The sequence below is a fragment of the Pyricularia grisea genome, chromosome I, assembly GCF_004355905.1.
Source record: "Pyricularia grisea strain NI907 chromosome I, whole genome shotgun sequence".
In the NCBI taxonomy this organism is placed as follows: domain Eukaryota; kingdom Fungi; phylum Ascomycota; class Sordariomycetes; order Magnaporthales; family Pyriculariaceae; genus Pyricularia; species Pyricularia grisea.
The window spans coordinates 5005821-5027354 of NC_044973.1; the positions used below are offsets into that span (position 1 = coordinate 5005821).

The window sequence follows — 21534 nt, forward strand, 5'->3', positions numbered from 1 at the left end:
AAAGGGTGTTGGATAACCAATCGTTGGTGATGGATAACGTGGCACATTTTCTTTCCTGCTAAATTCCCAATGTCGCAATCTGACATGACCTTTCCCCCCCTTCATGTCGGGTCCTGGACCTACCATCCCAGCAGTTGACTGAACTGGCAGGCTCCCCGACGCCGCACTTTTGCCCGCCAACGCTGCAAATCTGAAGATGGAGGAGTTAGGATTCTGCAGTGATGCGAGTCGCTGCCTCTCGGTGCCGTGGCTTGCTCGAGGATGTTTGCGGGGGGCATCCCTTGGAGCCGCGCTTGCGCAGTGATGTAGTAAGTCCTCTGAGCAATCGCTATTACCGCTGCTCCCCATCGATCGCTTGGATGGCGACACGGTCAAACCTTAAACAGACCCTGAAACTCTGAGATTTCTTTCGGTGCAAAAGGTCTGGTTGGCGCCAAACCCATCTACCTCGTCCACCCAGACCGACCCATTCGCAATTTGACGTCCAGGGACGCATAGAGTGGCTGAGAATACGCCTTCTACCGGCGCATTTGCTTTGCTATTGGTAGGCTGCTGCCGCCAGTCTTGTCCAAGCCGATAGCTGGAGGGTCCGCCGCCTCCTGCTGCTGAGAACATCCAAGTCAGTCGGCGCGCTTTGTCAACGCCGACAGGACAGTTGAGACCGTGGCATCAATCATCGGCTGTTGTTGCTCATGGTATATGGTTGACTAAGAGAAAGTGACCAGATAGAATGGGAAGCATGGCTTCCATCGATGGCAATGTGAATGATGAGTTCTTACTCTGCCTGTCGATAGGTGATGAGATGCATCTTCGGCCCCTGTGATGATATTTCTGCTATCCCCGGAGACTTTGTTCCAAGTTCTTGTCGTAGGGCAAACGCCTGAGATCTCGAACGCCTGTTTCTGTTCGTCAAGCACTTTTCTTTCCATCAGGCAATAAAAACTTACCAGAAAAGGATCCCAAGTCCCCCTTTCACGGTCGCAGCCAGAGGGCAAGTATAGGCCTGAGGGCAGCATTGAGATATTCGAATGGCGACTCTCCCGATAAGAATGCAGAAGACATGACCGAGTGATATCCAACTCGAGCTGGCCGGGGGCTCGTCTCCGACGTCGAGTGTCTCGCAAGGTCATCTGAACAGTTTTCCGCCTCGCATCGCAGACTTTGCAGTCCTCACTAGTATGCCCAAGAAGCAAGTTGCGGGGGAGGACATATTGCTGAAAGATGAGAAGAGCAGCGGATGCCCAGTGATACCATTTAACTAGCATGCCTCGTGTTTTGTAACAACCCGCCCAGTAACCCTTCAACCTGATAATGTCGATATTCAAAAGACCACCCGTCCACTACTCCAGGTTCATGATGCATGAGAGAGATGCTGGATCGTACGGGCGGTACATTACGCGGACTTTTGGTGAAAGAGGCGTGCCCCGGCGCATCATCTTTGTGAAAAAGCTCTCCACAAGTTGTAGTTGGGATGCTTTCCTTGACGAAGCCTTGGAAAATTGTGGTCATCTCACAAAACGGCCTTAAGTGACCCGTAGCTCAAGAACAACTCAAAGACTCGAGGGGTTGCGTTGTAACACACCACGTATCCAATGTGGTTTGGCCCCTTTCCGATTTGGAGTTGGAGAGTGGCCGGTGCTGAGGCACTTGGCGTCAGCAAAACTGCCCAGAACAGCATCTTCGTCTCTTCCGGGTTCTCGGGAGCTTTCGCATGTCCGGCAGCTAAACTGAACTTTGTTGAGTTCTCTTATGGGACAAGGAAAATCTCCATTGTGGTCATCGATGTGACACTGACCAGTCTATGCGGCGACGGGGCGCTTAGTAGACCAACAATAGAGAATGGCATGTTATGAAGATATTATCCAGCCTCGTTTCATCCTTTGATTCAGGTTCAGACCACTCGTTTAAACATGTATTTGGATAACAAGAGTATCCTTTGGATTGTTAAGCTCGTGCAACAGCCACGGGGATAGAAGAAAAAGAGGACAGAACGAGAGATGCTTGATGCAGTTTGAGAGGTATCGCCAAGAAGTCCAGGGGGCTAACCCTTGCTGGAATATGTTTCGTGACAAGTTTATATAGAGTTCATAAAAATACCCGAGTGACAGGTAAAGCTGGTGCAAGAACTGTTACAAGGCTCTTCAATGCAGCCGGGGCGAAATGGTATGCGGATACACCTCGTGGCTTTCTGTCGACAAAAATAAAGCACATTCCATAAATGGACTACAAACAAACTATCGAATTCTTTTACCGTTTCTGTGTATAGTCGAACACAGCCAGCGTTGGCTTAGGCAAAAGCCTGAAAACGACGACCACCGGATCTATGGGCATTGTTGCAGAATTCTTTTCTCTTCTTTTCTTCTAAAAAAAACCCACTCGTTGAATAGAGACAGACATCAAATCAGGCTATTGGTGCCGGGGGTATTGATTATTGTTTGTAGTCATATTATTACGCCGGTCTTGCTGATATATACACTAGCACGTGACTTCACCCCTTGTCGAACTGGTAGCCAGCTTCATGTCCTGCCTGCCTCGGTGTGGCGGTGAGTGAGGCGCTAAGGGGGAAAACTCTCGTGAGTCATGGCGTTTGCGGCTAACGCATGAAGTTGTGGCGCAGTTGACAATCCGTATTTTGCGGGTCCTTCTGTCGATTTCTAGCCCAAACCAGCAGCGCCGCCTTGAACATAATCTCAGCTTCGCCGCAGTTTCCAAGTTTCTGGTTCTTCCCTCAAACCCCTCCGGAAAAAGGAGAAGTGGAATCCATTTCTAATGGGAATTGACCGACCATCAATTCAGGAAATGGCGACGTATAATTTCTCCTCGATGCACTATAATTAATGGTAACTGTAACTTGCTCTCATACATGTCGACCAAAAAAGGTACAGATCATGGGCTGAATTTGACAAGTGTTTCGCATTATGTAATGGCATCTGGATCAAAAGTGCGGGAACCCGCGTTTGACCCGTCAACCGTTTGATCCGCAACCGCTAATCGATTAATTATAGAACGCCCTTGAAGCAATCATCATGCTGAGATACAATGTCAATCCCAATGATTGTCAACCCCAGATTCTTTTTCCCGCACAGCTTTCAAGAGAATCGACACATAATTTCCGCGAGTAGATCACTGCCCGGTATTGCAGAGCTACTTGGCAGCATTGCCACGTAAACTACAGTTTGGAAAAAAAAAAATGGATCGATCAAGACAAAGTTGCTTTAGACCCTGGGTGTTTCTCGTATTTTTCTGCAGATCTGGAGGCCCGCGCATAACTACGGCCCGCCTAACAGCAAGTCAAGCACCCCAACCACATCTAAAATTATTACATCATTGGAAACACAACCAGCGATGCCCCTAGCTTCCCCTGGCAAGGGTAGAAACCATATTTTGTAAATAAATACAATTGCTGCTTCCTGCCATCGTAGATCATTACAATCTTCTTGCTCTCCAAGCCAGTCTCAGCTTGTACAATCACTTACTACACTACACAGTCCTTATACCAAAGCTACAACCAAAGAAAAAAAAAGAGGTTTTTATTGATTTAAGATATCTTAATAATTCTCTCACCAATTCACTTCAAGATGCGCTTCAACTTCGCCGCCACAGTCGCCCTCTTCGGCGCCGCCATCGCTGCCCCGGCCCCTCAAGCCAGCTCCACCCCGACCTCCAAGGAGACCGTTGTCATGGGCAAGTTCAAGGCCTTCCACCAGCTCGTCGAGGGCGTCGTCAACGAGATCAGCTTCACCATCACCTCGCACGAAGTCGCCGGTACCTCCTCCTACGCCTGCTCGGCCGTCAACCGCTCCGGGGCCCTCGCATTCAGCCCGACCGCATTCACCTGCAACGGCGGCGTGGAGAACAACCAGTACTCGTTCCAGATCAACGAAGTCGACACCAAAGCCAACACGTACAACTTGACCATCACTCACCAGACCACGTAAGTTGGGGCACCCTATCACTCAACCTTTGCTATTTTTTTTTTCTTTTGGTAAATAAGAGTGTGTATGTGTGCGAACAAGACAGCTAACTCATTTCCCTTTGATTCTTCGTAGTTCCAGCCTCTCGGGTCAAATCAAGATCGATACTACTTGCCGCGCTGAGGGTGTTCGCTCCGAGTACTGCGAGCACCCCGACGACCTCAACGTTGATCTGCAAGCCTCCGCATAATTGGGGGTTGCTGCAGCTCGTGGTGAAGGTGCTTAGTTGAGTGCGATTTTGGAAGCCTCTGGTCTAGAATTGGCGGGAACCCTTTTTATAGCAAGTAGGACTTTATCGTGAACCTGAGCAGCTTTCACACTCGAATTCTCGACTTCCAATTTCCAAGTTCCAAGTGACCTTTTTACATGTGTCTCTGCATCGACATTTCTTGCCCAATGGTCTGACTCGATACGACGAAGCAGCAGCCTTTTAGTAGCTGGCGCATACTTTTCAGTCTGTCTTCTCGCTGAAAAAACGGAAAAGAAATGAATAGAAAAAAAAACGCGTTTTGGCCCTGTCGCCTCAGATTCAAGCTTCCACTTTTACCCTGACCTAGAAAAGAAATACGAATAAAAACGACGTCACCGGGAAACAAAGCCGCTCGGCCCATAACCGTTTGGGCAAGGCTCTCCAAGCGTTCGGATAAATAGCGGGAAACCTTGATTTATACTTTAATTCTTGCCCAGTCCCGCATTTTGTCATAATGCCGGTGTTGCAAGAATTGGCGAGAGATGCGAATTCTAGATATGGATGAGCGTGTGGGTTACCACTTGGTTTCTTGGTTACGAAAAACAAAACCCAGATTCTTCCGCCAGTACAGAAGTATTTGGGTGAAATCTTGAAAGCATACCATGGTTGCTCGTTTGCAACAACAGGACTTGTTTCCTCCAACAAACGGTAAAGACCCAATTAGTCCCACTTCTTGTAACGAGAGGGCTGGCGTTCAAGGTGAACACGGTGCTAACTCTATGAGGAGTAAAAAGCAGCAGAGAGCCACTTCCCTATCCTAAAGGCCTCTTGAAGACTAGCATGATAGCGAGTTAGACTTTTTTCAGTGCAGCAAAAAGGATAGGAGGTTTTGATTTATATCCTGACTTGTAGGATTGAATGGCGTATTGCGAGAGAGAGGTTACATTGGAGCAAATTGGCTATCGAAAGTCATTTCCACAAGTACGGCATAAATCAACCGGAATAAGCACCAAAACTGCCGAATACCAAGGATTCGTGACTCAAATAAGCCATTGAGCTTGTATGTTAGTATTGAGTTATGGAAAAGCGTGTGAAGACAGATAGGGAAAGAGCACCATGGAAAGCTTAAACAAAGCTGATTTATCCTAGCAGATGAGCTCACAGGCGGGTTGACGGAAGATTTTGTTAGCGAAATTGATCATAATATTCTGTTCTCTACCTTGTCACCCTCTGCCTTATCAAAGCATGTCCGAAGTTGACGTCAAGCTTTGGTATCAATACTATGCTCCTGGACCTTTTAAAATTTAGTATTGGAGGCTGGTAAACGACAACGACAAAAGCATAAAGATTACAAATTTACGCTGTCATATCACGCATATTAGAGCTTAACCTTGTTGAAAGGCTATCCTAAAGTTAAAAGAAAGAACCCACAAGCCTTTTACTGCTTCAACTTGCACCCAGAATATATTGACCCGCTCATTTCAGACAAACACGTTCGAGGTCTTGACAGCTGGATTGACGCCTCACAACGTATCCATCGACCCTGGCGTTCTGGGTGCTTTGTAAACTCGTCAGAGCCCACCAGAACTCCCTATCCGACCTCTGTGTCTCCTCACTGCTCAGCACCAGATAATGGAGCAGGTGACTGGGGCGATGCACACCGGGACGATGGGCGCGCAGCCGACGTCGACACATTCCCAGTACTTGTCAATGTTCTTGCAGGCGGCGTTGATCTCGGCTAAACCAGGAGATCAGGGAATAAAAAGAACACCTGTCAGTATCAACAAATACAAGGTGTTTTCTGAAAGTGCGCTGAGAATGAGTTCATGTCTGTCATACCTCTGCTGGCTTCATCGATAGAAGTCACGTCCGGGACAAGCACCGGGGTGGCAGTGGCCACAGCCAAGAGGGTGGTAAGGAGAGTGGTGTAGCGCATTTTGGACAGAATCTGCGTGTGCTTGGAGAACTGTTGTCCGGAGGCGTATGAAGGTTGTCAAGGCTTGGAAGGTCTGTTCGAAGCTAGTTCTGAGGGACTTGTATTTGATGAAAGTCAAGGAGATACACTCACATTCATATACTTTTCTCTAACGAGCCTTCAGGGTCCAAAATTTCGACCGAAACCAAACAGCATCGCTACAATGCTTGCAGTGCTGCGGTCAACATCCACCATTTTCCCATTACATTCATCAAGCGAGGCTTTTGCCTCTAACACCAAACAAGACACAATTGTAGTGCATCATCAAGGCTTACACCTAACATGATGGTTCATGATAATGCGTGTACGTCCGGGAGGATCACTCCTACTTTTGACGCACCAATAGCCCCGACGCTGTGGTCAAAGGATCCCTCAGCGTCACCCACTCGTAACATTAGCCTAAACCGCTGCTGACTGTTCAATGGGCCAAGAGTGTTTAAGCTTACTGCCGTAAGATATCTAAGGCGACGGATGACCCGAGTCCCACGCTCCGGGGAGATGTTTTACCCCGAACGCAATTTCCATTCACCGTTGCAATTCAGATCTCCAACCATGGCTCAGGGGCGAAATAATACCCATCCGGGGACCATACTGGATGCGGAGATGGCCATAACGTAGGGCTTACACGCGCATACGCAGGCTGTTCAGCCAAGAAAAGAGCATAAGATTTGACATCCCGCGCCGCCATTGTGCAGCAAAGAATCTAGGAGTTACAGCCACCATCTTTGATCGCGTCCTCACGCTTAACTTTATTCAGCGTAGCATCCCGAATGGCGGGGATGCGGGATGCGCAAAGCCATGTTTCTTTGGTTGAGGATTCGGGTTTACTTCCCGTGCCGCTCCTACGCCGCGAATGTTGAAGGGTCAAGCCAACAACTTTGGCCTTTCCCCACGCGGGGTTGTGCACAGCAGTGCGATTACGAGGGCTTTGGAGCGAAATCATTTGTGGAATCAAGTAGTGAAGATTTTCCGCTTGTCACAAGTCCTGGAAGAAAACAAAATGCTTTGGTGAACTGATCGAAATCGAGAGGCCGCCGTGGACCCTGGTTCTTACTTCGTAGGTGGTGATGTGAGAGTAAGCGAGCAATGTGACCTGTTGGGGTAATAAGTCTCATTCTCACAGCCAAAATACACAAGTTCTCCCCGAGATTTAGGCAGTGGTTTGCGCTATTCCACGCCTTGTCATTTTTCTTTCCATCTTATACAAGATGGAGGTATCGAAGTCCATTTTCTTTTCTTCTCAGTTGCTATTATATGTAAAATGGTTTATTGTTTCATAAGGGCTCACACACGCCAGGGCTAAAATCGGCTAGTCGAACCTTTAACCTCTGGTGAGGTTGGCCAGGGTCAGCGACCTGTCATTACAGCAGCGATCCGTCCCTTTGGGGTACATAGAGTAAATGGGTTCTGCATACAAATAAATATACCTCCCAATCCGTTTACTTAATTGCATAATCTATAGTAAACCCCATATAATATCAAGTAAATCAGCTACAGGTTGTGGAGCGGGCAAAAACTGCTAATACGTTTTAGGATTAGGGGTATAGTATATTGTATGCTTGCGTAAAATCTCTGTACAAATTCCATGTATGTGCATATTAGTGACACATCGCGGCAGTAATGACGGATCGCTGACCTTCGTTAACCTCACCAGAGATCCAGATTTTACGGCTGACTTTAACCTCATGTGTATAGAGTTTCCTGTTACTAGCTCAGGGTGTGCTGTTTTTACCGCACTGTGTATCGCTTCCGCCGCGCGACGCAGCGTGGCTATTGATATACAAGTTTTTCAAGGTTTGGGGAGGTGAATCTTCCACTGAACCTTCAATAAATACCACGTAGTATTTCTACGTTTAATGTTTTATAATAAACAGATAGGCTAGAACTTTAGACAAAGAAAAACTTTCCAAGACGGACCATTGCACAACATTCAACCTTTACAAATTAAGTCAAGAACCTGGTGTTAATGTCGCCGAATTTGGCTGGCTAGGTCACTGGAGTTAGCGGTAGTAACACCGCGGAAACTTTCCGTAAAAACACATCAACGTACCCGGTACTTGAATTTTTAGTTTCAAACGCAGCTCCCCTATGCTGCCATAAAATTACTGTTTTTCGTAAGAATTGTTTTATTTTTGAGGAACTCAATCCCAATATTTAAAAAATACCGGTCGGATTTCCAATTTCCAAATATGTTATTACGGAGGTTTTTAAACTTACCTCATCATCGCCTTATTCCTTGTTCTTTTTAATAATTAACCTTTTTTGGGACAAAAGGTAAACTTGCCAAGGTTAATGGGCTAGCAACAATTGACAGTTCGAAATCATTTCGCGCTGATTTTGCAATGTTTGGGAGCGACATTATGATGAACAAAGGATCAGACTATTTAACAATTACCTCAGGCTAGCCCGTAGTTGTTTTTACTCCAGACCTTGGCTGTTATAACGGCTGTTTGCACTAGGCCACCTTTTGCGGGAAGTTTCGGGCCCAAGGTAAACAGATCGCATAAATTAACAAAAAAAGCTAGCAGCCAAAACACGGACTGGCCGACGTTAGGGGCCCCAGGCGGCAAGATTCAATTAAAAAGACTCTACATGCGTTCTGCGGTGCGTTGTGCGTCATGCGTCATGCATTAAACGTTAAGCGTCATAAAATAGGGGAGTTTATGGCGAAAAAAGGTCCTGAAACGTATTTGTTCAATGTTAATATTGGGTAGACCATTTTTCAACAGTAGCTCCTGGTTATCCGGAAGTGATTGCTAAATGGTTTGGCCTTTGGACAAATACTTTTCGTGGTGAAAATGCTAATGGTATACGTAAATACTTGCCACGCTGTTAGTTTCAATGCTCAGACTAGACCCCCCTGCGTTGCAGGGTGGACCGGGCGCTCCATGTAACTTTCAGCCACATGGCTTTTCGACCAATCAAATCGGCCGAAAAAATCGCGCCCGTTCTAGTCTGAGGACATCTTGTCGATTATCGCCGCGTGTGACTGAGGTTATACAGTATACGCACTGTGCGTGCACTGTATGTGCAACGGCGATACACTTTTTTAACTGTGTATTTTTTTATTAATAAATATTTAATGAAATAAAAACGTTAAAAATATAATAGAATACTGTTGTAAAATTCAAATTAAGGCTTTTTAATGATAAGGCCCTTATATTTATATACGCTCTATATAAATTAAAATAAAGATAAATAATATTAATATAATTTTAACGCCCTATTCAAAATTTTATATATAAATAACAGCATATATAAGTTTTTTATTTTTATAAAACAATGTGTATAATTTTATTAATATCCACGTATAAAACGCGTTTATTAATTATTATATATTATTATTTTATATATAATAAATTAAATAAATTGTATAAATATTTAATAATTAATATATTTATTAATATATATTAAACGGTTATATTAAGTATTTTTAAAAATAAAGCCACTTTTATTATTTTAATTAATTTATAATCAATAAAAAATAAAATATAATATTTACTTCATTTTACGTTTTATTATATAAAATTATGTGTATTATATATTTTTGTAATTTAATTTTATATAAACGTTTCTTCACACCGATTATTTAATCGTTGAAATTTTAATTTTAACATTGTTCAAATTGGTAAAAATATAAACCCGTTTCGAATATAAATTTATTAAAAATATTTATTATTTTACCTATTCCAAATATCTAATACCTTACATTAAATAATATATTAACCAAAATTTACATATATAATATATATATATATATTACCCCCCACGGGCAAAGATTTTTCAATTATATGCAAAAAATAAAAATATAATTCAAACAAATTAAAAAAGTCCAACTTTTTTTTTAAAAACCCAACCTCCACACGTGAATTAAAGGCACCCATATCCCAGTTTAATTAATTTAACGATTAAAAATATAAATTAAATCGTTGCTAATAATTTTATTAATTGCTATATCCAATATGCAAACCGTATATTTGTACGAGTTTTATTTAATTAATTATAACGGAGTGTCGGTCGCCGAATTGGCGAAATCACCTCCACACGCGGCGAAAATCGACAAGTTGTCCTCAGACCTGAACCGCTGTGATCTTTGTGTTTGGACCCACAGGTACAAAGCAAAGCCACCAATTGAGCCACAGCTTAATTGGGATCGCGCCGTTTAGGGATGAGCCCTGAGACTACCACGCTGTTTTATTTTGCTCTCCATGTTTTTTTTTGGAAAAAGTAAAAAAGCCCAGATATAAAAGCGCCGTAATAATGCTTAAGCGGTTTAAGTCAGGTGTGTTGGCAGAATAAATTGGCCTAAAAAGCATCCGCAAACAGTAAAAGGTTTTCAGGATAAAAGCTTTTGTAAAACGCTAAAAATAATCACATTATTACCGAAAATGAAATTAATATAGTTTATGCCATAGTCTAATGTTAGCCCAGCCCATTTATTTTTCAGTGTTATTCCCAAGGGTTAAAATAGTTTAAAAGCATTCAACGTATCCTGAAAAGATGTAAGAAGTTTGCATTTTATCTTAAGACGAAGCCAAAATTTAATTTATGTCCGTTCTTACAGTTATTTCTCCTGGAATCATACTTTTCGTTCTTCCAGGTTAGTATTTACGCATTACTTTCGCCAAAATGCTTTCCAATCGAGCTATCATAATAGCTGCCTTGGTTTCATTTAGTCAAGCTCATTTTATCCAAAACCGCGATATTAGTGCTAAATTATATCGTCGGGAAACATGCAAGTATAAGCTTTATAATTTGCAATAGGAATTATGGAGGCCTTTCGAACTATTTACACTACGTAACATATTTTATTAACTCGATTATATTTTTTAGATGGCGCGGATAATTATGAAGACTGTTACGCCAATTGTTGCCACTTTTGGGCGGGGGCAGGGGAACCCGACGCTTCAGAATCTTCCTGCAGAATAAATTGCAGGGGAGAATTCCCACCGCCGGTTAATGATAAGAAGAGCAGCGCTAAAGTCCACCCGGTGAAAAATTTATAAAAAAAAAGGAAAGCAACGCCGGAAGATTATGCGGCAACGATTATTTTTGAGGCACAAAAATAACTGTGAAAGCTTTTTACCCGGCTATAAGTTTCCCAAATATTTATTGAGGAAGTGCGCGGTACTGCTTTTTTTATATTGGTCATATATAAATAAAAAACTAAAATCAAAAATTGAAATTACTTCTCGAAGATATTACGACGTATATTGGAAGTTTTGAACGTAATTAGGCAAAAGCATAACCTTTTTCCTGGTGTTGGCTCAGGAGGAGCTTGACTTTGGAAAACCCAGGATCCCTCTCCAGAAGAACAGCCAGCAAAGCTTTTGGATGATTATTACGAGCGCAGCAACGAGGACCTGTTTTGCCTTGCCAGCGATGTTATCCTGGCCCTTCGAAGAACCGCTGCGTCCGAACAGACGGATGCCTACAAAGAAGCTTTAGCGACAGCCTTCCTGGGCCAAAGTCGATTCGAGGAGGCGGAGCCATACTTCAAGGACTTGGCTCAATCGGTCAAACTACCTGGCCGAACACTCTTGGCTTCGGCACAATGGAGCTGGCCGTTTCATCTCAGTTTGCCGAAGTGGGATGGCATGTCTGACGACTTGCGAGAACGATGCATCATTGGAATGGCACTCGGGGGCCAAACTGAGCAGCTGAAGGGTCTTTTCGATTTTTATGCGGTACCCTCTCCGAACTTTCACTCAAAGTATCCCACTCTCGCATCTGCAGCCGCAGTCACGAATCAAACGGCAGTTTTGAACTTTCTCATTCAATACAAAGTCGACTTAAATGCGGCAGCGCCAAAAGGGGATTCACCAGTGTGGGTAGCGGCAAATTATGGTCACTTGGCCACCGCCGAGCTTTTGTTGAAACATGGCGCGGATCCTTTTTACGAGTATGGGTGGTCGCTGTTCTCCATACGACCGCGCTATCCATATGGGCAATGCTGCCATCCTGCGGCTTTTCTCATCGTCATCGTATACACCAGCAAAGTTGAGCTCATTTACGTCCAGTGGCGATTTACGCATTGAACTCGCAATTTGTGGCAGATATCTCGACGTCATCAAATACCTCGTCTGTGAGATGAAGGTTGACGTCAACACGGTGGACATGAACGAGTGTACGGCACTTCACCTAGCCGTCAACCACGACAATGAGGATGCGGCGAGGACTCTGCTCTAACTTGGAGTCGATACGACAATAGTTAATGTTGCTGGCCAAACGGCTTTCGAGTCCGCCGTGAGGTTGGGTTGAAGCTTTGCTGATCAGCGCGGCGAGCACATTGTCGGCACCAACGCGTTGCAACTAAAAAGCGAAAAGTCGGATCTTGTGAGGCGTGTTCTTGATTCACTTCGACAGCTTACCATGCAGACCCTCGCCAACCAGACTGGTCTGACTAGCGAGGAGGTTAAAACCGCCTGGCGTAATGGGAGCATGCAAAGCCAATATTTCCCAGGTTTGGGTGCACTAACGTGGCATTGTGGATTTGTCGAAGCGCCAAACTGGAGCATATATTGCGGCGATTATAGCGAAATTATACATGTTTTACGCACAAATATTGTCGCAAAAGCTACACGCGGCCCTACAAGTAGTATCGACCCCGCTTATGGGATTACCAAAACATTGGTGGTTTTTTAACCTTACAAAAACAGGGTCATTTGTTATTTGCGAAGTAGAATTTATATTGGAAATGCAATTTGAATTTTTCACATACTGCAATTTTCTAAAGGACGTTTTTATAATTCAAAGCATTAAAGACAAATGATTTGACGAGGTTATACTGGCTTTTAAATATAGAATTAATTATCGTGTAACTGGTTATCGTGTTTAAAATGGGTTATACGTTTCCTGAAGCGCGTCGCCCGGGCCCCCTCTCGAAGTCTACAAGCCACAGTCGACCTATCGCGTGGTGGACGAATGGCGTAGTAAGCACTCGATTTCAACAGGAGTATCTTAACCTCACCAACCAAGGCTCCTGCCAGAAAAGATCACTGTCGGAGAAGCAGTTGCCGGCGATGGTGGTCATACCTTTTGCGGATGGCAAGGTACCGGCCGAAAGATTAGCAACGTTTGTCGGCTCGGACCGAAATATGGAGGAAGCCGAAGGCCTGCCCTGAGTAAAAGTGCCCGCCCCATGCTCGTCCCCTTCGATTTGTGGCTCGACGCGGTTTGCGGACTGGAGTTGTCCCGGCTGTTGCGTCTACCGAGCTGGTAAGCTCAAGAGGTTCGGATAGAGTATCGTCTGCGCGCATGGACCATGTAGCTATCGAACATCACCGTTTCGAGCAGGCCAAGCAGAAGCACGTTCTCGGACACGATGTGTCGCACTCAAAGTAGGCAGCCTATGCTCGCTAATAACGGTCAAATAGAACGTAATCCGCTCGAAGTCGAGATGGGAATATGGGAGGGAGAGGAAGGAAGGGTCGGGGAGCAAGATGCCTCCTGTTTTGTTGCAAAGTCGTATATTTGACAATTCGTCGGGAAATACGGCCGGCAGGCTCATTGGTGTCGCATTGAGTGATTCAACTGCGAGACAGACTGCCATATAGCGTGGCAGATGTTAGCGACTACGACGCCAGCTAGCAAACCCTGGGCACGACTTTTCACTGTTTCACGTAGGCGTCGTTACCTCGAAGCCTCATAATTTTATTGATTGTGATAGTGCAGGATGATCAGGAAAGCTGCAGCATGTAGTACCCGTGGGCAAGAAACTTAAAACCGCTGCCCCAGCACCTGCAAATTTGTTGATATTTTATCCCTTTACAAACATAAAGTTTCCCAAAAATTCTACGAACTCCGACCGACGAAATACCACTGTCAAAGACAGCGTAATTAGTCTGCAGTCGCGTCGAAACCATCACACACACCTGCCATTCAATCGTATATTGTTATAAAACAGAACAAACCACTGTATGGAAATTAGACTCGATATGGCTTGACGGCGAACAGTACGGAAAACTGTCAATAGCAGAGAATACCAGTGCGGACCTTTCCCGTGAACATACCATTTATCAAACCCTCGGTAACCATCCACGCATTACACAATGTTTCGGTCTTGAAAAAAAAGCAAAACGGGCGACGTTGTTGCGCTTCGTATCGAACGCGCGAATGTGACCTGCGGAGTTTCATTGAAGCAAATATGCGACCATTTACCGAACAATGCCTAACTATGGCGTTTACTATGGTCGAAGGCGTCCAATATCTTCACTCCTGCAAAATCTTTTGGGGCGATTTTTCCACCCTAAACACCCTTATTTTTGACAAAATGAACCTTATGCTTTGCGACTTTGCGAGTGCTGCATTTGAAGGCGTATACCCAAAATTTGGGCAATATACGTACGAAATGCGTTATTGGCTGGCTTTACCCCAGGAAAATGTTGAGTAATTAAATATGTACCAAAAAAAAATTGTTTGCTTTAGGCTCGGCGATATATCAAATTACCGAATGGGAAAAGCTGTACGCCAAGGTCGACGATAATAATATCGATAAAGTTTTTTTATGGTCGTCAGAGGCCCACGATTTCGGACTGTAATTGTGCATGGGATATTATTATGCGTGGCTGGGAATTTGGGTATACTTTGGCACAAATTGTCGCAGAAGATCTGGCTTCGCTTCTCAAAGATTCAAGGACTACATACTATTCAGGTTTAAGCATGAATGAAAGATTTCACCCCGATTCACCATTGATACATTGTCCAGTTTTCAACCCCATCGAGTGGCTAGTTTTTACTTTAGCAGCATATCCTCGTAGCGATTAGACAAGATTGATAGTCCCCAGGACACCGGACACATACCTTCCCAAACTTGACATAGCGGGCAAGATTGACTAAGGTTTTCTTTCAACGTACGTAAGATTTCCGAATCCGCCTGGCCGCAGTGGAAAATATTCAGGTGATGGAAAACACCACTAATTAACAGAATGTAGCAAGCAGAATAAAGCAATCACAGCTTCCCCGCAGTATTTGCGAAAGTCTAAAGAATGTTTGCAACGTTGCGGGGCTTTAAAAATGCAGTGGGCCGCTATTTGCAACCTGCTGAGGAGCTTGGAATTCGTTGGCAGTTTGCTCCCTAGGGAACGATAAACGATACGTTCATGGCAATATTGATAAGCAAAGGGTTTGACAGATGGTTCAATTGAGCATATACGCGTTCGGCAGGGAGGCATTCCCTGGTTATAATTGGATTCAGACACAGGCTATTTCAGGGGATCGAACCCTTATATTATGAAAGCACAACATAACTAGTATTGAGCCTAAACTATAGGCTTTCGCTTAGGTGCATCAGGAGATGCACTTTACTCACAGCATTGGCAATGGAAAATTACTTTCTTAATTTAGAGAAAGGATGCCGAAAGCCTCAGGGATACTACTTGGTGTAGAGACCAACATTCTATCAATACCCCTTGAGGTGCTGTTCGTGCATTGGCGCGCAGTCCCCGCCCTACCGAGGTCCTTGTTTATAGTAAAGGATATAAATTAGCTGACGGAGTTTCAGTATTTGAATTGGAAGTATTAAAAGACTGAGAGGAATACGTCACTGACTATGGCAGACAGTAACTGAAGAAAAGATAATGATACTGTGTAGGCCGAAGGAGTGCGTCGTTGCGAAAACGGGGCGATGCCAGACCCTGAAGTTGCTCGGATCAAGGCCAAGGGCTACAGGCTCATCAATGGTGGGGACCAATGAAGAGAAGCATGATTTATCAGCGGGTTTCAGGGTTCAGACACTCATGGAGCCCAAAGGAGACGCAAAACCTAGGTTGTTCTACAGACAAACCACGGGGTTTGTGTCTTGCCATTTGAGAAGAAAAGAAATTTGATGTTGCATTACAATTTTCGACACCAGCTATGGGTATAAAATAGCTTAACTTAAGCAGTCATAAAGAACAAAAAAAAAAAAAAAGAAAAACAGCAAATCATTTATCCCACAAAAGAAAACCTTCCAACCTGAATTCTAAAAAGAAATCAATCAAGATGATTCAATTACTTCAACAGAGCCATGCCCATCGAGCTCTTGCCCGCAAGCTTCGCATCCATCTGCATATGCTGCACCTGCTGTCTGGTCATTGTGTCGACGACGGTAACAGCAGCAGGAGTGGTGTCGTTGCCGGGGCTGAGGGCGTAGACAAACTTGCCGGCGGCCTGGAGGTCGATGAGGCCGGGGTCGCCGTTGGTGAGCTCGGCCGTGTTGAGGACTTTGGCGTCCTCGGTCGACATCTCGACCAGGCGGTTGATGGCGACGTCGGTGACGAACACAGTCCGGGTGGCCGGGCTGAAGGCAGCCCAGCAGGTGGCCTTTTGTCCCTGGATCTCACCCTTGCCCTTGACGGTCGAGAAGGTCTGGTTCTTTTGGTCCAGGCCGAGGACGACGGCGCCAAAGGACGCGTCGGTCACAAACAGGTCCTTGCTGCCGGGGATGGTGGTGGCGCCAAAGAGCACGGCGGTGCCCTCGGGGGTAGCCTTGGTGAGGTTGGAGTCGACCTTGGCGGCGGAGACGGGGAAAGAAGCGATGAAGCCTTCCTTCTTGGTCGAAGGGTCGCCCTTGACGGTGGAGAAGAGGGTCTTTTGGTCGCGGGAGAAGAAGACCTGCGAGACGGTGTTGGTGGGGCCCTTGGGGGGTGTGGTCTGGCCGAGGTCGAAGACGCGGAGGGCGTCCATCTCGCCGAGGCCCTTGTCGGAGAAGGATGCGCACGAGATGCCGGCCTTGGCGCCAGAAGTACCGACGCAGGCCACCTCGTTCTTGTTGGAAGCGGCGACGGTGACGGGAAACTCGCCGGGGATGGTGGTGGGCTTGCCGATCATGGTGAGCCTGGTCGGGTCTGTGGGGTCGATGGCGAACATGGTAAGAGTGTTGGAGCCCGGGTTGACGGCGAAGAGGTTCTGTTGAAAGAAGGTCAGTATCAGTCATGAGATGTTCGGTGTAGCATTGCGATGGATTTTTGACAAAGTCTTCTTACCATGCCGGTGACAGTGAGAGCAGACTGGCTGAATAGTGCATCGGGGCCCGCGGGTTGGCCATTGCCGTCGACGGCATTGGCTCCCTCACCACCGGTAGCAGTGCTGACCCCCTGGCCCAGTTTACCATCCTTGTCAATGGGCATAGCGACCACCGCATTGTCCTTTTCGTTGGAGAGAATGTAGATGGCCTTGCCGCCCTTAACGCCGCCACCGCCCGCGCAACGGTTCTGGGCAGGGTGCGCGAGGACCTGTGCCACAAGAGCGAGGAGGAGGGTTGTTGAAGTAAGCATGATGTGATTGAGATTAGGAGTGATGGTTTCTGTTTGGAACTGACTGGAGGGAAAGAGGAATGGCGCTGTATTCAAAAGGAATGGAAACAATATGCCAACGACGGACTTGGAAGCAGTCAGAGAGAAGGTAAAGAGTCAAGTAAGCTTAGAGCGTCGTGCTGATTTGCAAGAATTTGGATTTCCCGACAGAAGTGTGCAAACTGAGGACTTTATACACACATTAAATCTACCTTAAAATTCGGCGGCAACCGAGAAAAACGCGGACTGATGCTGCGTTCCCATGGACATTGATGATATTTCCACGTCCCAAATAGGAAATTTTGATTACGCTGGTGGGGTTTAACGCGTATGACGATCCTCAGACAGGAGGCGCGGGACATGATCCACCTTTTTTTCATGTGGTGCTAGCATCATCAAAACATGTCCCGATTAGGAAATCCTGATATTCTCATCAGACAAACCCCTGTCAGATGTCCGCGTTGGTAAAAATTAAGCCTGAAACAGACCATGATTAGATGGACTGAACCCTACCCACGCAAGTTGGTTGCGAAATTACAGCGACCGCAAACAACACGAGCATATAAAATCACGACAAAGCAAGGTATTAACTAGGGAAAATACAGATGGGTTAAAATGCACCGAAAAGTTACTTACAATTCATAAAAGCCAATAGTTAAAAGGTTTTAATGAATTGCACGAGGTTGAGAACAGGAAGTTCAGGCATATTTCCAGGGCTTTGATGCAGTACCTCTAACATTTTGTGGTCCCTGTTATTTTGCAACCCACTTGCCACGGCAACAACCTGCCGCGCTTACTATTGTAAGCTAACTCGACATTACGTCTGGGGTATCCACAGCCACACGTGACCTCTGGAACTAAACTGCAAACAAAATAAATCGTGCAACCGGGGGGGGTGGTGGGTGGCGGCTCCCTTACCTACGTCTTTGAGTTGTTTCTACCCTCTTCAATTCCATTGCAACTCACGGGCTGATTCGCGCTCGCTTTCTTAACCAATAAAAAGAATTCAAGCCCCGGATTCTATAGAGAGGGGAAAAAAAAGAATTGACTTTGATCTTATTTCTCCGTTCGGGTTTCGTTTATATATCGACTACCCGTTTTTGTCTTCTATTGGTCCGATTGAAACTCCATCTCATCCGAAAAACAAAAAGATCCCCCACTCTCAAGCAATCCTAGGTCGCAATGGCGAGCCACATTTTCCGCATCTTCAAGCCTGAAGGTAAGTCTTGTTCATTCTATTTTCTATTCATTTTGCATACAGTGCTACCTTTCCATTTAATGTGACTGCGCCGATCCACCATAATCTTATCGCTGATCGACCTCATAACTAACCAAACGTACCACCTGATCTTTTTCCCCTTCTGTAGAGAGCAAGCAAGATCGCGCCCAGCGCCGCCGCGATCAACTCCGGGATGCCCAGAAGTAAGCAAAGACCCTCTCCCATCCACCCCGCAAAGGGACGCACGGATCGGTTCGCCACGTCATCTCAACATTGAGCTTAGTTACCTTATTTTTTGCTTGCCATGCATTTTGATTCCGTTTCCAAAAAACCAAACAGTGGGAAATGGATGATACGCAGCCGGCACAGGTTTTGTTCAGCTTGCCTTTCCATTTGCTGAAGCTAACCACACACTAGGACCTACCGTGACCGCAAGACCAGATATGTCAGGTCACTCGAGAATGAGCTCTCGAGGGTTAGGAGCAACGAGGCTCATCTAATGCGTCAGGTTGAACAGCTACGTAATACCCTGCAGTCGTGCACAACAGTGATGCGCCAGACTGGTCTGTACGTGCCGCCGGGTGGGTCGGATATCGGGTCGCCAGGTGGATTTATATCACCATATGGCAACGTATACGGTAATGCACCGATATATCCTATGCCTTACCCTACCCTTCCAGCCCGGAATTCCTTTTGTCTCATCGTTGTTGTTAGAGTTTGATGGTTTGTCGATTTCAATCCCACCGTCTCGAACAGCGGCACAGCCTTTATCTGTTTCTTTCCGTAAGCATGTTGCTTTTAATCTAACCCGGAACGCAATCAAACTAGAAACAGAGTCGAGTGGACAGTCAAGCGCATTTGGCACCGAGTCTGACCGCTGCTCTCCATTTTCACACCAGAGTGGCGTCGTCTCCAGCCCGCCGCAGGATCCCCTCTCGATTCAGCAGCGACTGAACCAGCATCAACATAAGCACGGCAATCATTCCTCCCCGAATAGCAGCGGCACGTCCGACGTGTGTCTGGGCGGTTGGGATCCTGCTGGTGCTCCTCTACCCGCTCCGGGCGTTCGTGTGTGCGATGTAGACCTTGTGGGAGCCGGCATGGACTTTGTCTTGACGTAGGTCACATGATATAGACTCGCTATTCTGAACATGGAAGAGTCAGACCAGAGGCTAACCCCGCAAACCCGCACAGAATTGAGCGACCATGTCTAGACCATCTACATGGCGACCCGACCAAACCCGACGAGCCCGACGGCCACGCCCTCACTGTCTCATCCTGCCTTATCACGGCTTCGACAGGTAGCAACAATGGCAACGGTCAAGGTAACGCATTCAACTTCAGCAACCCATCGTCGACGTCATCGTGGCCAGCCCAGTCACCGTCCCAGCCCGCTTGCGGAATGATGTGCCAGGATGTGCCGACCGCCGTCATGGACAACTTACTTAACCTGTCGGGCGAGCTTGTCGACTCGGACCACGAAGTCACGCCCGTGCAGGCCTGGCACTACATCCGGTCGCGGCCGCAATTTGACGGGCTCGAGGTCGGGGTGCTGAGCAAGTTTGCAAGCAAGCTTAGGGATGCTGTCAAGTGTCATGGGTGCGTGCGAATCTGCCATTTTTTACGTCTCTCTGGCTATTTTTAACTATATTACCTGACTGTACACCCTTTGATCTCCCTGACCTGCTGACTAACTATTGTCTTTCTACAGTTTTGGTGCCGTGATTGAGCGAACAAAATTCGAAAGCCTTGTTCGGCGTTTTCTGCTGGACATGAACCATTTTTGAAGATGGTGTGCAAATGAGAAAAGGAAAGCAGATACATAACTTGATAAGATTAAAAAGCAACGTAAAAAGTTGTACTGACTTATCCTAAGTCACCATATAAAGATTCACAATTGAAACAACTCCCAACGGTGCCCCTTAAAGCGCTACACTGAGTGTTTCGTTTCACATCTCCAGCAGTCAGTCTCCTCGGGATCGTAAGCATCGGATTTCCACTGGTTTTCTTGGCAACCCAAAAGTCAGATGATCTTGTATTTTTATGGATGGATATTGGTCACTAGCTAGCTCGATCACCTTGCTGTACAGGCCTCTGTACTTTGTACTCTGTAGAGTAGGGGTAAGGTATGTACCTGTACGCCGTAGTTGTTAATATCAAGGAGTGGAGGGGATCAAGGTTGGTGGAGCCAGTTCATCCCGTACAGTGTTAAAGTTGCAAAGTTTTGAGTTGGCTTGAACATCTCCGGAGAAACTACATACAAAATAAGTTGGCGAATTGACTCGAAATGTTGGTTTTGTTTGTTGTTTTTATTTTTCTATGCCCCAGGGGAACCTGTCTTCCTGCCTCGGACATCCGTTGGTACCTATACAGCTTGAGCGAAGTCAATAACTGCTGATGATCTGCGGGATTCGTTCCCGAGAGTGAAGTTACACCCCCGTATCAGTTGCCATTGGTTCTCAGTGTGTTCCCTTTTCAGGATATCTTCGAGCTGTCACATCCCCTGGCTTGACTAACAAAAATATGTTTCAAACCCGCCACTTCCAAGGACTTGAGCTACAGTCAAATGATTGCCATGCTGCAAGCGACTGCTGTGTGGGTGGGAAACATGGAGTTGAATGTGAATTGCTCTGTTGCTCCGGCTCGAGGACCCGCATGAAAGTACTTGTTCGAAACAACAACCGCGTTAAGCTACTTTTCAACTACACAACATCGTTGCTCCTTTGTTTCACTTTTAAAAACCCACAAATATTCTGTAATAAGCTATCAACTATATTTTACCCCGCAAACTGAGGAGTTCGTGGGATCAATCGGTGCCCAATGCTACGCTAAACCCACTTCCCAGTACCCAGGAGGAAACCACAGAAACCGAGGGTTTCACTTGGGAAATGGACATTCAACTC

At 45.9% G+C, this 21534-nt stretch overlaps 8 protein-coding genes across 8 annotated transcripts; 5 read left to right on the top strand and 3 right to left on the bottom strand.

Annotated features, from left to right (window-relative positions):
• The first annotated feature begins 2793 nt into the window (after positions 1 to 2793).
• Positions 2794 to 3311, top strand: PgNI_06531 (uncharacterized protein). The gene is made up of 2 exons (XM_031126554.1): positions 2794 to 2879; positions 3006 to 3311. The coding sequence occupies exons 1-2, from the start codon at positions 2838 to 2840 to the stop codon at positions 3120 to 3122; spliced, it is 159 nt and encodes a 52-aa protein (XP_030982515.1). The 5' UTR covers positions 2794 to 2837; the 3' UTR covers positions 3123 to 3311.
• A 160-nt stretch (positions 3312 to 3471) lies between these two features.
• On the top strand, positions 3472 to 4307 carry PgNI_06532 (uncharacterized protein). The gene is made up of 2 exons (XM_031126555.1): positions 3472 to 3934; positions 4050 to 4307. The coding sequence occupies exons 1-2, from the start codon at positions 3579 to 3581 to the stop codon at positions 4162 to 4164; spliced, it is 471 nt and encodes a 156-aa protein (XP_030982526.1). The 5' UTR covers positions 3472 to 3578; the 3' UTR covers positions 4165 to 4307.
• A 1216-nt stretch (positions 4308 to 5523) lies between these two features.
• On the bottom strand, positions 5524 to 6131 carry PgNI_06533 (uncharacterized protein). The gene is made up of 2 exons (XM_031126556.1): positions 6004 to 6131; positions 5524 to 5902 (listed from the first exon to the last, which is right to left on the bottom strand). The coding sequence occupies exons 1-2, from the start codon at positions 6098 to 6100 to the stop codon at positions 5784 to 5786; spliced, it is 216 nt and encodes a 71-aa protein (XP_030982480.1). The 5' UTR covers positions 6101 to 6131; the 3' UTR covers positions 5524 to 5783.
• A 5888-nt stretch (positions 6132 to 12019) lies between these two features.
• PgNI_06534 (uncharacterized protein) lies at positions 12020 to 12328 on the top strand (the record flags this gene model as incomplete). The annotated part of the gene is made up of 1 exon (XM_031126557.1): positions 12020 to 12328. The coding sequence occupies one exon, from the start codon at positions 12020 to 12022 to the stop codon at positions 12326 to 12328; it is 309 nt and encodes a 102-aa protein (XP_030982529.1).
• PgNI_06535 (uncharacterized protein) lies at positions 12281 to 12625 on the bottom strand (the record flags this gene model as incomplete). Its single annotated transcript, XM_031126558.1, has 3 exons — positions 12281 to 12451; positions 12511 to 12533; positions 12619 to 12625. 3 exons carry the CDS (start codon positions 12623 to 12625, stop codon positions 12281 to 12283), a joined length of 201 nt encoding a protein of 66 aa, XP_030982527.1.
• A 1295-nt stretch (positions 12626 to 13920) lies between these two features.
• PgNI_06536 (uncharacterized protein) lies at positions 13921 to 14531 on the top strand (the record flags this gene model as incomplete). Its single annotated transcript, XM_031126559.1, has 2 exons — positions 13921 to 14026; positions 14128 to 14531. Coding segments are annotated over 2 exons (510 nt in total), but the record flags the coding sequence as incomplete, so codon positions are not given.
• Positions 14532 to 15967: 1436 nt separating this feature from the next.
• On the bottom strand, positions 15968 to 17549 carry PgNI_06537 (uncharacterized protein). The gene is made up of 2 exons (XM_031126560.1): positions 17104 to 17549; positions 15968 to 17026 (listed from the first exon to the last, which is right to left on the bottom strand). The coding sequence occupies exons 1-2, from the start codon at positions 17392 to 17394 to the stop codon at positions 16130 to 16132; spliced, it is 1188 nt and encodes a 395-aa protein (XP_030982530.1). The 5' UTR covers positions 17395 to 17549; the 3' UTR covers positions 15968 to 16129.
• Positions 17550 to 18375: 826 nt separating this feature from the next.
• On the top strand, positions 18376 to 20764 carry PgNI_06538 (uncharacterized protein). The gene is made up of 6 exons (XM_031126561.1): positions 18376 to 18631; positions 18780 to 18834; positions 19049 to 19269; positions 19460 to 19748; positions 19826 to 20230; positions 20343 to 20764. Exons 1-6 carry the CDS (start codon positions 18595 to 18597, stop codon positions 20416 to 20418), a joined length of 1083 nt encoding a protein of 360 aa, XP_030982312.1. The 5' UTR covers positions 18376 to 18594; the 3' UTR covers positions 20419 to 20764.
• The last annotated feature ends 770 nt before the right edge of the window (positions 20765 to 21534 follow it).